Raw genomic sequence first — 17,952 nt, 5'->3', positions numbered from 1 at the left:
CTTCATCATTGACCCAGCCATGCACCATACCATATTCTTTCCTTCCCAGCCACCTCTGGGTCCAAGCAAACACATATCGTTCTTCTTTGCCAGCCATCATACAAGTTCGCGTCCCACTTACTTACACCCTTCTTTCGCTTTTCGTTCATCCCATCCATCACGTTCGTCTAAGAACTTATTGGGATTCTTCTCACCAAAAACTTCACAGCTAAGTCGAAGTACATTTCGAGGAGGCTACTACCTGGTTGATTTGTAATTGTAATACACCCGTGCAGAAAGCACACTATGCAGTCTTCAATCTCAATAAGTAAGGAATATATAGCTTACCTGTTTCCGCCACCACCGTTTGATCCCCCACAGGAACGGCCACCAGCTCTTCTACCGCCGCATCCTCCCCAGAGGCCTCCGAGTCCAAGTCCAACACATCAGCCACCTCCGCGCTGGCCCCGTCACCAGATGTTACACCTACAAAGTACATTTAAGAAAGTTAGAATACACCACTCACTACTATATAATATTTGGTCTAGGAGAAATGTTAAAAAAACAGAATACAATGTAATAATTTGTGACTGTCTACTCCATAGTAAAAATGTCCCATTTTCCAGGGAAGGCTGTTGTCTTGCTGCACTTTTATGCACAACTGATGAATGCTTGCTTTTGATTTTTAACACGCACCACTTTTTCTCCTAACAGACAGAAGCTTGACTCCTGAGTCCTAAGAACACGACCAGGATCAAGTTCAAAGTAGGTGAGAGTTCGTCTCGACCACAAGAAATGTGTCCAATTAATCGTCAGCACTAACCACTTTTCCGTTTACAGTTAAATAGTTTTATGACAAAGTAGATTTCAATAAATGTGTTTACTTTTAATAAAGCTTTTACACTTAAATAGACTCTGTGGTTTTTGTTCCTCTAGACTAGAGTGGATGAGCTAAAGGTTTTGGAATTTTTGCAAGCATGAGTGCCTCTGACACTTCTTGACTGTGCTGTGACTCCGTACTACTCTCTTGTCCTGCGTACGATAATCTAGAGATCATTGGGGATCTATAATCGGTGACTTCGGGAGCTGAATGACTCTGCCACACTATCTAGTCAGTAAGGAGACAGTGCATAGAGGTATTGCTGAATATAATGGGAGTCCAATGGAATTGCCAAATGTCCAATCTTAGTTAGCTACACAGACAGACTAATAAGAATAGTCTAGTAATACCACAGGGAGTCATCATATTCGAGGCAGGATAAGAATTTATATCCAGTCTACAAGAAGATCAAAGACGATTTAGAAAAAATCGAATGAGGAACGCTAGGAAAAAATAGGTACTGTTTAGTAAAATGTAAACTTACTGGGGCCAGCAAAGGAGCCCTCGCCTGCCCGATCCTGGCCTGCATCCTCAGCACCCTCCTCCTGTGTCCTCTTGCCCTTGGGGGGAGCTGATGTACAACATGAAAGAAAGAAAAACCATAAAACATGGATGAGATTTTTCAACCAAATCAAACATTTCAAAAGAACAATAACAACATATTTTGGAAAAATAGCAAATAGATAGACAACTATTCCACGGGATCTATCTCATGTGGTATACTACGTTATTCGTATTGCCTGATTTGCGGAACGTTGACTTAGAAAGTTCCTATGTAACTCAATAAACAGACTACTAAAGAGGTTTGCCTAGGCCTGGCACTGCAGGCAGTAGTGCACAACACGTGACAGACAAAGTCCATCCTGCTTGCAGATCAGTGAATACTCAAACTATCAATCCACCCGCCACCACCGCCACTATTTCTTCTGATAGCCATGTGACTGTCTAAAGGAAGGACACTGGACTTCAGTCTGTTGGGGCTGATTTATAAGTCCCTTGCGGAAGTTGCGGCTGATTTTCCTCCATTGTTGCGTGCCTTTTCTGACGCAGCGGCAGAACAAAAGACTCGCCATGGTGTTGGTGCGGCGTATATATTAAAAAAAAAAACACATATGGGCATATGGGCGATGCATCACGTTGTAAAGCCCTGCGCCATCAGGGGGCGTTCCGGCGCAAGGGAGGGCGTACCTGCGCAGGAACGAATCCTAAAAGTGGCTGAGGGAAATCTACAAGATGTCAATCAGTCATTTTTATGACAATGATGCATGACTCAAACCCTGCGCGCTTGAAGCCGACGTACGGCTTGATGCAGCATTGGGGAGATAGGGTACCCCAGAGCATTGCTGGAGCTGCGCCATCGTTGGCACGCAACTCCAGCAATGCGCTGCCTTTACGGCACAGATGCGTAAGGCTTCTGTGACGTTTTGGGCCAATGGGTGGTGGTGGCATGGCACACAATTACTGCCGCATCCCTGCTACTTTGCAGGGATGCGCCGGTAATTGAAAATATGACCCTTACTGTCTAGCATTACGCAGTTCTTTTCTTTACAGTACACTGATACATAATTTCTCAGGCCAATGAAATGCTTCTGAACACAACATACAAAACAAAGAAGCATAGTAGCAAGCAAGGCTACTGAGAAGGAGAGCAGTGCACCTGAAAATGAAATGCATAGAAGATTTTGAAATATAATTTACCTCAATGTAATCGGCAGCATTATTGCTCTTGGTAAAGAACAAAGATTTGCAAATAACAGAGCAGGATAAAACAGAGTAGTAAATGTACTACTACTACTACTCACCAAGCCCGGGGACCTCTACGCCGAGCGCGTCCAGCAAGTCCCGCTCCCGGTCCATGACATCGGTCCAGCGGTGGGTGGCCTGGTTATATGTGCGCCGGACCCCAGAGATCTTGTACATGGCCCGGCACACCTTCTCCCACCGCTGGCGGCGCTCCCGGATGCCATAGCCGGTCGCGATCTTGCCGCCTCCCAGGATCGTCTTGGGGAGGCGGCGCTGGACATGGAAGATCAGTGCCGCCACTTCCTCCGCGCTAAAGATCTCCCTCGGGACCACTTGCTCCCCCCTTAAACGCCCGCACGGGAGCCGGGCACGGGGTGCGGGACCCTTCCCCTTCTCAGGGTGCTTCCCGGCTCCCTTTACCATGGTCTGGGCAGAAATAAACTTAAATGATAAAGAAGAAATAGAATAGTGAAGAAGAAAATAAAAGAGTTTAAAAAAGTAGTTTAAAAGTAACTAAAAGCTGCAGAAAACACAAAAATATAGAGCTAGAAAAATAGAGGGTTAGATAATAAGTAAAATTAGATCAAAAAAACTTCAAACAAGCAAAGGATGGCAGAGATTGAGAGAGGATAGAGAAAGCATGCCCAGAACCATAGCAATGAATGAGAAACAAGATGGTCGCGCCCGTTCACGACCGCGTGGGTAAGTTCGCGCGAGATTTTCCTTGCGAGTACGCGCGAACTTGTACTCGCGAGCAGCACACTTTGCGAGATTACACATAGCGGGCGGAAACGGAATTACGTCACGCCAACAAGATGGCCGCGCCCGTGTACGACCGATAGGGTAACTTGGCAAACGAATAGCTAGAAGCGCCTCGCGAACACGCGCAAGATCACGCGAACATACACGTCGCAATAAAAACAATTTTGTATTCGCACGTATTCGCGGCTTCCGAAATCGATCTCGCACGGATTCGCGCCCCAAATAACGCGCGAAATTGCAAAAAAAACGATTTTAGCTAAAATGAAAGCAATGAGCAGGTGCAAAAGTTCAAACTTAACATTAGTAACATTCAAGGTAGTGCTTCCTGATGGGCCCCTCCAGAGTTTGCAACAATTCTATGACCCTGCTATGACCCAAACAGCAGGCTCATAGAATAGCACCATAAAGGTCCTGTAAAAAAAAAATTTCACTGCAACAAAAAGCAAATTACAGATAAGGAAGGAAGCAGGTGCCAGCCAGACTGGAACTTTCAAAATTACTGACACATTAATGAAACACAAATTAATTGATGGCAGTTGAAGAAGGGCAGGTGTGCTAGCTTTTTTCAACCACCATAATCTACAGTAATAAATAAACCTAATAGGTGCCTGTGAGGATGTACTAGAGGGTGGCATGGGTGTCCCAGAGGGTGGCAGTGGTGAAACAGAGGGTGCTGTGAACCTGTGATGATAAACCAGACGTAGAAACAACATAGTCGCGGCCGTTGCAAGCCGAAAAGTAAGTTCGCAATTGCGAACTTGTCCCAAAATCGGCGCGAACACGCGCCAACACAAAAAACGGAAAAATCCGCAAGTCCGCTAGAGTTCGCGGATCATCGCGGATTGCGAATCCGTAAATACGCAAGTTCGCGGATTGCCAATCCGCAAAATCCGCCCATGCTTAGGGCTCATTACGATGGCGGACGGACTGGCTCCGTCCGCCATGGTGGTGTAAACCGGAACTGTCCGTCATGCATTCGGCATGCCTGATTAGGATGGGACTGCGGCAGTAGCTTTCTGCACCTTTAACATTGTGGTGGTGGCTGCTGACAGCAGCAACACCGCAATGTCAAAAAGAGCTTGTTGTGCATTTCACTGCACTACGTGGCAGGCACTACAGTCTGCCTGCCACTTGGTGCAGTGAAATGTAGGGGGATACTTCATGGTACCCCCCCAGTGCACCCACACCTCACCCCAACACAAGGGGGGCCCGCAACAGGCCCCCAAACCAAACTCTGCATGCCTTTCAACGGCGGGTGGAAAGTCTGGCTGGAGACCTCATCATAATTTGGCGGACAGCGCTTGCTAGGCACCGCCACCATTTTATGGATGCAGACCGCTCTGCTGGGCAATCGTAACGATTGCCTGTGGTGGTTCCATGGCGGATGGCCTTTGCCGCCTCAGCTGTCGCGGTCTGGATCCCACCACCATCGTAATCTGGCAGTGGGACAATCGCGGTCCGCAGGGCTGGCGGACCACACCGCCGGCCCGGCGGTCCTTCCGTCATTGTAATGAGCTCCATAATATCCAACTTACACCTCTTACACCTATAGTGTGGGCTAGTACACCAGTCAATGTACAAAATACGGGGGGGGTAATAAGAAGACACTTAAGGAAAAAGTTTTCCTTGCTAACGGAAAAGTGAATCCAATAAAAAAGTGACATTTCACAAATATGTGAAAAGTGCAGGAAGGCAACGTGTAGAGTGTGATCACGTAGCTTTAGTTAAGTGGGCATAAGTGATCAGCAAAGCACTATAAAACTCCAATATTAAATTAAATATAAACATCTTTATCAAGCTACACGTTTTAACAAAGACAGTACTAGAAACAAATAGTGCCACAGACTAAAGACATTGCAAAATGCATTGCATACATCAATATTGGATACATTACTCACCTTCCAACACCCTCTCCATATGCTCATTCCATTATTCGGTGTATTATTACATCATACAAAACCTGATAAACCCACATGTTAGATCAGTGTTTTTAAGACGATGACATAATGAACGCATGAGCACTGAGTGTGAAAAGGAGAATGCTGGCATTTCCATATGACTAACCATTGGGCTGCTGAAGGCGGTGTGTCTGGAGAGGATGCTGGCCCTCTTTGCCTCGGCTCTGCTTCCGGTGCGCCTGTGGGATTTAGTGCTCTGGGTTCGATGGACAACTTTGGCACTCTGGTGGCTGCTGGCACTGTCACGTCGGGGCAAAGTACCACCTTTGGGTGCCACCTCCTCTTCTTCGGAGTCTGCTTCCTGGTACAGTGCCAGACGCCTGGCTGTTCAAAGCAAGACAGGCAGAAGAACAATGTTAAAAGGATGGTGGATGTGAGCGTGCAGACACGTAAAGTGATAATCATGGTTATTCTTAAATATTTGCTTGGTAATATGTTTGGCTAAAGCGGAAAGGGCTTTTCAGTTGTCCCTGATGTCTTTAAGAAAGAGAAATGTAAACGTATTTCAAAAACACAAGCGCTATACATTTGTTCTAAAGGGATCGATACATCAGGACCCTCATTGTTCTTGTGCTTGAGTGTCCTCCATATATTGCAGTATTATACCTCTATGTTTACGTTGTACGCTTTTGTAACCTGCACACGTCACTTTTTCCTACTGTAATGCACCGTTTGCTACCTCTTGTATTTTGTTGGCTCACAATTGTCATTTTTGCTTCATTTAATGTAACGTTTGCTTTTGTATTTTGTTCACTTGTAATATTCTCATGTATCAGTTCTGTTCCTATTGTGAAGCGCTCTGACACCTTCGGGTAAAGTCCGCGCTATATAAAAATGCATAAATAAATAAATAAAATACGTACAGGAGGACAGCATGCTGCAAGATGGCAATTCCTGTTTCTGGAAGGCAGTAGCTACCGTCCATTATATTAAGGTTGGTGGTACCCCGAGATTAAATACTGCCAACTGAGCACTCCGCGGGATTCAAACCCAGCTAGGTGGACCACATTTGAACAACACTAGGTCTAATGGTGAGTCTGGAAGCTTCTAGCGTCCCCAGTGGGATACCTGTGGTATTACAACGCAGGCAATAGATGGAAAGGGAAATATCACTCAGGATAATACTACACTCTTCTGATCTCACTATCAACATTGATAAAGTCCTGCAAGTCGGGGTGTCTCCCTGATTGCGCTTCAGCAACCTTGGGCCCTGTCGTCACCCTGGACAGGACCTCAGAGCCTGAGGTTGGGGCGGGGAGGTATATCTCGCCATCTCCTTCCTCGTGGAGGAGGCATTTCCAGCAGTCACTTCACATTGGAATTACCACCAGGCCTGAGCTATTACTGCTCCCCGTGAGCTGTAACAAACACAAAGGGGAGAAGGGAGTCAAGAGGAATAGAACTAAGGAAAATGCACCTAGTTGCTTAGTCTCATGAAGTAAACTAAGCTTTTTTTTTGGTGGGTGGGGAAGAAGGGATAGGGGTCGCAACTGAGCATGTGACAGGCTAGGCCAAGTGAGGGTTTTCTCACTGTTTAGAGGCGTGTGGCAGTGCTGTGGTGGGCGTGGCATTGTTGGATGTCAGTGTGTTTTCTCGTTTTGGGATGCTCTAACCTGTGACCTGGGGTGGGACCATCAGAGCACCATGGACCTTAAAGTCAGGTAGAGCTAGCTAAGTGTCAACAAAAGTGCGGGTCCCAGCCCCATCCACTGCTGGTATGTTTTTGGCTTCACAGAATACGGACTGGCGATGGAATCCGTCATTGCCCCCGATCTGCTGGCTGCCACGTGGAAAGCTTAGAGGGGACAGTCTCAGTTAGGTATGGTAAGTGATATTTAGGTATCAGGCTAAACCTAGCGGAGGGGGCAGGTCCCGAGTGGCTGAGGACTCGCTTTTAGAGCCCCCTTTTCTCTCAAAGGCTCTGCCTCCTGCAGTGATGGAGGGCGCTGCCAGAGGACCGAACACACATGCCCTGCCCACAACCGGCACTGACCAGGGGGTCTCCCTTATTGCCTCTTTTTGAGGACCTGCAGACTGGACAGTGCTTTTCTTGGCCTGCAGTTTAAAAATGTCCCCTCCCTCAACCCTGTGTTGCTGCAGCTTGGCCTGTGCACATGCTGGGTGCAAGACGTGCGAATGTAGGGCGAGTGGTGTGTCTGTATGAGTGATGTGTCTGTATGGGCACAGGGTGAGTATTTGAGTTCAGGGTGAGTGGTGTGCCTGCATTAGTGCAGGTGAGTGTATGAGTCCACGGTGAGTGTATGAGTACAAGGTGAGTGGTGCGCCTGTATAAGTGTAGGGTGAGTGTATGAGTCCAGGTGAGTGTATTAGTGCAAGTGAGTGTAAAAGTGCAGGTGAATGTATGAGTCCACGGTGAGCGGTGTGCCTGTATGAGTGCAGTGTGAGTGTATGAGTACAGGGTGAGTGGTGCACCTGTATAAGTGTAGGGTGAGTGTATGAGTCCAGGTGAGTGTATTACTGCAAGTGAGTGTATAAGTTCAAGTGAGTATATAAGTGCAGGTGAGTGTATGAGCCCACGGTGAGTGGTGTGCCTGTATAAGTGCAGGTGAGTGTATGAGTACAGGGTGAGTGGTGCGCCTGTATAAGTGTAGGACGAGTGTATGAGTCCAGGTGAGTGTATTACTGCAAGTGAGTGTATAAGTTCAAGTGAGTATATAAGTGCAGGTGAGTGTATGAGCCCACGGTGAGTGGTGTGCCTGTATAAGTGCAGGTGAGTGTATGAGTGCAGGTGAATGCAAGAGTGCAGGTGAATGCAAGAGTGCTGGGGGACTGGTGTGAGTGCAGGGTGGTCTGTGTCACTGTATGCGTGCAGGGTGCCTGCAGGATGAATGCTGTATCTGTGAGTTCAGAGGGTGGTGAAAAGAACTAGCTGTAGCTGCTCATGTGCACTTTTATCTAAACATAAAGTTCACATTTCCTGTAAGGTGAGTTTTCATTGGTCCTGATTTTGATGGGTGACGTGAAGACTTTGAGGCTCACAAGTCAAAACACACAATGATAAAATATCTTCGCTGTGGTGAGGAGCAGGACATTGTGTCTGTAATGACCTCCACTTCATGTGAACATCATGAAGTGTATAACTTAAAATAAACGACTTTGAGCTTACACACCTGCACAAACATTTATGCAGAAGGTGCATTTACCCACAGAACTATATTTTTGACACTGTGACATGCATGTTACATACGGATTACTGCAGGAAACGATATCTCACTGAGAGTGAAGATTGTAACCTTCAGGTGAACATTTCAACGGCAAGCACAAGAGAACTGGATTATCTGGGGTAGGTTTTCCTAAAGCGTCAGAGACAAGTTCAAGAAGTGTTACTGGGAAGTTAGACTCATCCTACCCTGCCCAAACTTTGTAAGAGGTGCTATGAAAAGGGGTGTAATAAGCAAAAGCAGTAACCGTGTTATATTGAAACCAGATGTCTCTCATGTAATGAATCCTTTCCCTCACCCCCGACCCCATGTATTAGGCACTGAGAGACTGAAACAGTTAAAGAAAACATACTTTGTTTTTCCACATTTCCCATTTTCTATATGGAAATACAGACTAGAAAAGATGTTTTCTGCCTGCATTTACATGTAAAAATATGCATAAACGGAAAACAGGGAGTCCTGAATAAAAAGTGCAGTGAATGAGCTTTTCGTTCTCTCTTGTCACTTAAAGCATTACAATGCTGCCATATTTCTGATTTTATCCTCCCATGATGAAATACATTGGTGCTGGTAAGACAGGCTTGAGTGTTACTGATTATGGGAAACTGATGGCAGAGTTTGGCACGTATGCTGGCAACACTTGTCTTGGCCTTAATAGACTAATGCAGTAAAGAAGTGGCATGAGAGCTACGGTATTTTGCAAACAGACCAATTAAGGATTATGCGTGGGGTGTGTTTTGGCTTGTTTCTAATGAGTTTTCTTGAAACTTGTGAAGTGTTATACGCTATTTACACCTCTTTCTTTAAAAATGAAATTCAGGTATGTTTTTGAAATCTATGCGGTAGAACGTGTCATTCCACCTAGATTGTCAACATATTGAAGCCTCCACACTCCCTTCTTTAAATTCAGGCTCGCATGCTATATGCGACCAAACATTTCCACTCTGTCTCTGTTAAAATCCATCAGACGCGGCTGACATTAACTACCATCGAAAAGCAGTTTCCCGTCCATTAAGGTGATCTGTTCGCAAACGTTGCTGACCAAAATAATTCAAACAAGCTTTGGCAAAGCCAATAGGTCTCGCCTATATAGAAGCTATTGACTTAGGCAATATGTTTTTGCCATGTTGTACACCGGTGTGGCTGATGGTCAGCATTGCTAAAAGTTAGTGGCATGGACGGCCCTAAAGTGGAGTGGGGGAGTCGAGTCTCGTAGACTGGATTTGTTGGACTAAAGTGTCATAGAGTGGAGTAGGGGAAGTAGAGTGTCATAGAGTTAAGTAGAGCGGAGTAGAGTTCAGTGGCACAGAGTATTATAGAGTGGAGTAGCATAGAGTGGAGTGGGATGGCATAGGGTGGAGTGGATTGAGGTAGTAAGGTGGAATGGTTTGGAGTAAATTGGGGTGGATTGGATTGAGTGGGAGGAATCGGAGTGGGTGGACTGGATTGGAGAGGGGTAGGATGGGTGGATTGTAAAGGGAGAGGGGGATTTGGGTGGATTGGAGGGAGTGTATTGAGTGGGTGGGGGTGGGGTGAATTGGATTAGAGAAGGGTGGTTATGTTAGGTCATGTTAGTGGGGTGAATTGGATTGGAGTAGTTTAGGGTGGACTTGTTTGGGATAGAATGGGATAGATTGAGTGGAGTGGGGTGGATTGGAGTGGGTAGACTGGGTTGGGTTGCAGTGATGTGGACTGAAATTGGGTGAGGTGGATTGGAGTAGGGTGGACTAGATTGGTCTGGGATGGGGTGGATTGGATTAAAGTAGGCTGGCTTGGAGTGGGTGAATTGGAGTGAAGGGGTGGATTGGACTGGAGTGGGGTGGATTGGACTGGATTGGGATGGATTGGATTGGAGAGATGTGGATTGTATTGGAGCGAGGTGGATTGTATTGGAAGGGGTGCACTGGAGTAGGGTGGATTGAATTGGAGTGAGGTGTATTTGAGTGTGGTGGGCTGGATAGACTGGATTGAGTGAGGTGGACTCAACTGGGGTACGGCGGATTGGACTGTGGTAGAGTGGGGTGGATTGGAGTAGAGTGGGGTGGATTGCAGTGGAGTGGACTTGGTCTGGATTAGATTGGGGTGGATTGAAATGGGCTGGATGGATTGGGGAGAACTGGAGTGGGGTAGATTGGAGAGGGGTGGATTGGACTTGGAGCGGAGTGGGGTGGATTGCAGTGGGGTGGACTAGATTGAGGTGGATTGGTTTGAGTGAAACAGATTGGATTGGGGTGGGGTGAACTGAATTGGGGCGGGTGGACTGTACTGGATTGGGGTGAGGTGAGGTGGATTTGGATGAGGTGAGGTGGATTTGAGCGGAGTAAGGCGGATTGGAGTGGGGCAGATTGTTTTGGATTGGAGTGGGGAAGATTGTGTTGGATGGGGTGAGGTGGATTGGAGAAGATGTTCGCTGGACTGGACTGGGGTAAAGTGGATTGGATTGGAGTGGGGTAGATACTAGAGTGGGGCAGATTGAAGTGAGGTAGCCTGGCGTGGGGACGATTGTTTTGGGTTGGAGTGTGGCAGATTGGAGTGGGCGGCTTGGAATGGGCAGATTGTTTTGAATTAGACTGAGGCAGATTGAAGTGGGATGGATTCAACTGTTTTGGATTGGAGTGGGGCAGACTGGAGTATGGCAGACTGTTTTAAATTGGAGTGGGGCAGATGGATTGGACTGGAGCGGGACAGATTGGCGTGGAGCGTATTAAGGTAAGCAGATTCGTTTGGAATGGGGTGGGGCAGATTAGAGTGGGGCAGTTTGTAGTGTGGCAGATTGTTTTGGATTGGAGTGAGGCAGATTGGAGTGCAGCAGATTGTTTTGGATTGGAGTTGGCCAGAATGAAGTGGTGCAGATTGTTTGGGATTTGAGTGAGGCAGATTATTTTGGATTGGTTTTGGCAGATTGATTTGGAATGGAGTGGGCAGATTTATTTGGAATGGAGTGAGGCAGATTGGAGTGTGGAAGATTGATGTGGGTCAATTTAGTTTGGATTGGAGTGGAACAGAATGTTTTGGATTGGAGTGGGGCGAATTGGAGTGGGGTGGGTTGGGAGGATAGGAGTGTGATGGATTGGGGTGAGTGGTTTGGATTGGAGTGGGGTGGATTGGATTTGTCTGGGGTGGACAGGATTGAGTGGGGCGAACTGGTCTGTGGTGACGTGGCGTGGATTGTAGGGGGATGTATTGGAGTAGGGTGGATTGGGGTGTACTACACGATTATGCGTTAAAGCATAATTTCAGAAATTATGCCTAAGAAAGAAAAATGTCACTTTGCAATAAAATAATCCTCATCTTTTATGAATGACTCCTTCAACCACACCACCGAACCCCACTGGACCGACCACAGATGCGTCCACTTCACCTTCAAGAAACCCACCGCACCCAACAGTTGCCACGCCGCTACTGGGGCAAGGTCACCAAGGACCAACTGACAACCACCCTCACCCTGAGTCCACCCGCCGACCCCATCGACCCCGACACTGCCGCTACCAACCTCAAACAGTGGATCAACGACTGCGCCAACGCCCTCGCCCCTCTCAAGATCTCCACAACCAACCACACCAACAAGAAAGCCGCCTGGTTCACCAAAAACCTCCGGACATCCAGGCGCACCTGCCGGAAGCTGGAGAAGAAATGGCTCCACGACCGAACACCAGACAGCCACACAGCCCACAAGAACGCCACCCGCAGACACCACCAACTCATCAGGACCACCAAGAGAACCGCCTTCAAGGACCGCCTAGACAACAACGCACACAACGCCAAAGAGCTCTTCAGCATCGTGAATGAACTCTCCAACCCCAGCTCCAACACCAACGACATTCCACCATCACAGGACCTGTGCGACTCCCTGTTCTTTCACCGCAAGATCACCGACATCCATGACGCTTCAACTCCGACACCCCCGCACCCACCACCGAGACCACCACCCCCGCGACCTCCACCCGCACCAGCCGCCTGACCGCCTGGTCCACCGTCAGCGACGAAGACACCATCAAAACCATGAACTCCATCCACTCCGGATCCCCGTCTGACCCCTGCCCTCACCACGTTTTCAACAAAGCCAGCACAACCATCGCACCCCACCTCCGGAAAGAAATCAACATCTCCTTCGAGACAGCAACCTTCCCGGAAAGCTGGAAGCACGCCGAGATCAACGCCCTACAGAAGAAGAAACCCAAGGCGGACCCCAAGGACCTCAAGAACTTCCGGCCCATCTCCCTGCTCCCGTTCACGGCAAAAGTGACAGAGAAGATTGTCAACAAACAGCTAACCCGCTACCTAGAAGACAACAACATCCTGGACCCTTCCCAATCCGTCTTTCGCAGCAAACACAGCACCGAGACCGCCCTCATCGCCGCCACCGACGACATCAGGATCCTGATGGACAAAGGAGAAACAGCCGCCCTCATCCTCCTGGACCTATCAGCAGCCTTCGACACGGTCTGCCACCGCACCTTATCAGCACACCTCCATGATGCCGGAATCCAAGAGAAGGCCCTGGCCTGGACCACATCCTTCCTCTCCGGCAGAACCCAGAGTGTCCGCCTCCCACCCTTCCGCTCAAAAACCACAGAGATTGTAGTGTAGCTCCTATTTTCCCAATAGGCTCTGCGCATTGGAATAGTACCTACAGCAGTAAAGGCCTAGGCCAGACGTTAACTAGGTCTACTACTGTCGATACTAGACTTAATTTTTGGGTTTGCCAGCTAAGCTCAGAGTTCGCTAGAAACTTTCTCGAATGTTCAAGGAAGGAATTAACTCCCCTGATTAGACAAGAAGGGATTTGGTTTCTGACAACCATAGAACATGACAACTTTGCTCTCCCCTAATCAAGAGTCAATCTCGAGAGTCGTGTGAGCACAAGGCAATTATTTTACTCAGTCAGTACGTGCATTCTTAGTCTCATCAGAATGTAGAGAAAAGGAAGAGACGGGCGTGTTCAATAAAAGATGTTATTTATTGATCAGTCTCTTTTCTCATACATGAGAAATGGATCGATATTATTGCAATACTTATAGTTAAGTAAAGTGCATACATTAAAAGCAATAGTATAAAATAATACTGTAAAAACATTGATATGGTTTCTGAGCCATATGATGTTTAAAATGATTAAAATATATTTACATACACATATACATTTGACTAAACGTACTCAACTGGTGTTTCTAAATACGCCTACCCCGTGTACCTGACCTAAGTCTAATGCGTGGGCGGGAATAGAAAGTTACAGTTTAAGTTAAGTTTGTTTTTGCCAAGTGAATAACTAAAGAATTCTCTGTGAGGGGTTATTCAGTTCTGTACCTGGAAGTTAGGATGAATGAGGAATGGTATCTCTTTCTCTGCTCTCGATATTCCAGGCTGCCTGCGAGGGCTGCCCGAAAGCGCCGGTGCTGGGTCTCTCGGCTTGAGATAGCAGCGCGTCTCTCAGCGCGTCAGGAAGGCGGGGCTGCTGCCAGCGGGGTCTGCTTCTGCTCTCGGCTTCGGCAAGTATGGCTGCTCCGTCTTGTCACCACGCGTGTGTTTGCATAGGGCAAGGTCGGCAATATTTATACCTTAAAGGTGCCGAGATTGACGTAAGGATGGACATAGATACGTCAATAAAGATGTCATACGACTTGCTCGTTAGCACATTCTTTACTAAAGTTCTCTGTGAAATCAAAACAATGGCCGCACGGATTTCCAGGTTGTCATAGGTTTGATTTGTTATGAGAACGTCGTATGCCTTATCAGGGGCTGGAGGAATGTCGCTTGTCTAATTAGATCTCAAGCGTTATGACCTAATCAGATAACACGTTCCTGTGCCGTAGTGTGACTGCGTCAGATAACGGTATCTGCATCATTGGGGTTTTCTTGCCTCATGGGCTGACTGTTAGTTAACTTGATAGTTAGTTTAACCAGAATAGGGTCAGGAATAGGGGGACTGATTCAGAACCTATAGAAATACACGACAAGATCATCTGCGGCGTCCCTCAGGGATCCTCCCTCAGCCAGAAGCTGTTCAATATCTACATGGCACCGCTCGCCAACGTCGCAGAACAACACAACCTCAACATCATCTCCTACGCTGACGACACCCAGCTGATCATATCCCTCACCGAAGACCCCCACACCGCCAAAGCCAATCACCACAGAGGAATGAAGGCCGTCGCCGACTGGATGAAGGACTGCAGACTGAAGCTGAATTCAGACAAGATGGAGGCCCTCATCCTCGGACCCACCCCATCAGCCTGGGACGACTCCTGGTGGCCCACATCGCTAGGCACAGCCCCGGAACCCACCGACCACGCACGCAACCTGGGGGTCATCCACGACTCCGCCCTCTCCATGGCCAAGCAAGTCAACGCCGTCTCTGCGTCCTGCTTCAACACCCTCCAAATGCTCCACAGGATCTTCTAATGGATCCCTCCCGACACGAGAAAAAACGTCACCCTGGCCCTCATCACCAGCAGACTTGACTACGGGAACGCCCTCTACTCAGGAACGACAACCAAGCTCCTGAGACGACTACAACGAATCCAGAACGCCGCGGCACGACTGATCCTCGACGTCCCCCGACGCAACCACATCACACCCCATTTGAGAGGCCTACACTGGCTCCCCGTCAACAAGAGGATCACCTTCAAACTCCTCATTCACGCACACAAAGCGCTACACAACACCGGACCTACATACCTCAACGACCGACTCAGCTTCCACACCCCCACCCGCAGCCTCCGCTCTGCCAGCCTCGCCCTCGCCTCAGTTCCTGGTATCCGGAAAACCTCCGCCGGCGGCAGATCCTTCTCCTACCTCGCCGCCAAGACCTGGAACGCTCTCCCTACCAGTCTACGACAGACCCAGGACCTGCCTTGACAAATTACAAGGCTGTAAAGAAGAGCTATACAAGCCAACAACTGGTAAGCAACGGGACGGATCCAAGCCCTTTTTGTTAACAACAGGGTCACGCAAGCGAGAAGCTTGCGCTAGGACATGCTTTTGCTGGCTCGACCATAAAAACCTTTAGCCAATGTTTTGGGAGAACAAAGAAGAAGAACTCTCAGTGTGATATAAATGGAGTCATGAAGAGGGAGATTGCAGGGTTCTGAATGAATAAGATCTTTCCTAATGAGGTAGGCAAGTCCGGAATAACTATGCTGCCCAAGATGGCACAATTCACAATAAACTACTAGCGTTAGCTAAAAAAGTAAATATTCAAGCAATGCAGAGTCAAGAAATGGAAGAATGTTTTGTCATTAAAAGCACAGACACAGGTCTTGCTTTAAAGAATAATGCCAAAGGCTACAGCAAGGTTCATTTCCTATGCTTCAAGCAGTTCGGTGTTGGATCTAGCCCTGATCTCTTGACTGGGTGAGAGTACTCTGCTTAATTCAGAGACTCTGTCCATCACCACCCCTTGTTGTAAATAATTTTGTCCACCCTAAGCGTGGAAGGGTATACTCAGATGTGAGTCCCTTGCTCATTGCACCATCAGGATTCAAGCAAGCCGGGCCGAAGACGGCTGTAATGCCAGAAACCGGTCCCCGGAAGCTTGTTTCCTTCCCAGTGTAAGAATTGGCTTTTGTAGTCTGGTCTGCCCTGTTCCCATGATGCACTGGGCCAGGGACAGACTAATTTGCATACAGCCAGGTTCTGAAACTGGGATGGTGCAATGAGCTAAAAAACGGTGTTGGATCTAGCCCTGATCTCTTGACTGGGTGAGAGTACTCTGCTTAATTCAGAGACTCTGTCCATCACCACCCCTTGTTGTAAATAATCAAGCAGTTCAGCAGCGGATAGTCAGCTTTTCTAACAACATATTTCAAAATTACTGTAAAATAGTCAATCTTTTTATCTTGATGAAAAACAAGCCCAACAGATTCCAAAGCAAAACTAAATATTGGCAAACCCAATCGATCTAGCACTGGTTTCCAGTTTTAAGCAGTTCTTGTTTTTTATGTCATGGTTTTTGTAACATTTTATTGTTTAAGTTGCTCGGCCCTCGTCAGTCTAAAAAAACATTGGCTAGTGTCAAGAATTCTTTTTTGGTCTCTAGAAAACAGAAATGTCCATACAACCCTTCTAGGCAATGAAGTAAACCACTATGTGGGTGGATGTGCAAACTGTGAAATGGCAACACACCAAACTATACAAAAAAGTGTTGGATGGAGTGCTTGAATTAATCTCAGCCACTGGTAATCACTCAGGCCACATCCCAGCCCATCGTTATTTTGCACACCATGCCACTTCAGACTGGGCCCAGACATATGCAAGTCAGTCTTGACCTGAGTGCTTAATTTGAGCCGGTGGTTGCCGGGGCTTGGTACCGCACTTAATTGCCGACACCGGCACTAGGAACAGCTGCTCGTTTAAAAATGAGCAGGATAGCAGTTATTTATTAATTTAATACAGGTTTAAAACAACTAATTGCAGCCACCCAAACCATTTTTAAAGCTTGGGGGCCTTGAGCCGTCTGAATTCTCACACTTCTAGCAGTGTGATGGTTAGTAGTTGTGTAAGTTCTGTCATTGGCAGCGCTGGCAGTGGCACTGTGTGGCGCAAACTGCGGTGGCCTCATCACGAGGGCCCAGCACTTATTTGTTTACAAATTAAGAACTGCTTGACCCTACTCCAATGGGAACAGTCCAGCTTGAAGTGCTAGGTCAGGTCTTCTCTGAGATGGAATATAAACAACCCAGTACCAGGTTTACACTAGTTAGGGCTCAGTAGCCAGGTTTAGCTTGGATCCGGTGTCACACTGTGCACGAAACCAACATCTGGGCACACCCATCCCACTTAGGGAAACACACTAAAGAATACAAAAAGTGTTGGATGGAGTGCTTGAATTAATGTCAGCCACTGGAAATTAATAGGGCGCATGCTAGTCCATCGTTTCTTTGTACACCATGCCAACTAAGTTTGGACCCAGCCATATGCAAACCAATCTTGACCCTGCTCAGTGCTGCCCAAACTGCCAAGCCAGGTCCTCCTATTCACCTACTAATTCAATCGGAGGACTCCACACTCCCAACAAAGGCACAGAATGCCTTCCAAGTCAAACTTTCAGCTATGAATTATATTGCAACAGGAACAACCTGAAAATAAAAAAGGGAACATCCTGACTGATGGTCTGAAGCCCAAGAGCAAAAGAGGAAATAAAAACGATTAATACGACATTTGCATTGGATGCCAACAGAGAACAAAAGTACAATTGTTCATGTGTTCTTGGGTATCCATGTCATATCCCCTGTTCCTCCAGGGGCAAACAAAATAGACAACCAAATACAAATGTATTAACCACACAATTGTTTAAGAATTTGTCATTAGACACTGGCATACAAACACTGAGTTGATTCCTCTCTACTGAACACTGGCACACTGCTCTCTATATTGAACAGCACCATTAAATCTTTACCAGACATTTGCATTAAAAAAAGCTCATGCCAAACTCCTTGCACATTGTAACACT

The 17,952-nt window shown here is 47.3% G+C and overlaps 1 protein-coding gene across 1 annotated transcript in view; it reads right to left on the bottom strand.

The window, feature by feature from the left end:
* Positions 1-17,952, bottom strand: part of ATP10A (ATPase phospholipid transporting 10A (putative)) — an 828,689-nt gene that overhangs the window by 181,495 nt on the left and 629,242 nt on the right. The window contains exon 8 of the mRNA XM_078658238.1: positions 5,429-5,646. Coding sequence (XP_078514364.1) covers positions 5,429-5,646 — 218 coding nt within the window. The remainder of the gene's footprint in view (positions 1-5,428; positions 5,647-17,952) is intronic.

This window comes from Lissotriton helveticus, chromosome 8, assembly GCF_964261635.1.
Source record: "Lissotriton helveticus chromosome 8, aLisHel1.1, whole genome shotgun sequence".
NCBI classification, from domain to species: domain Eukaryota; kingdom Metazoa; phylum Chordata; class Amphibia; order Caudata; family Salamandridae; genus Lissotriton; species Lissotriton helveticus.
The sequence above is the reverse complement of the archived record's forward strand: the minus strand, read 5'-3'. Positions and strand labels throughout refer to the sequence as shown.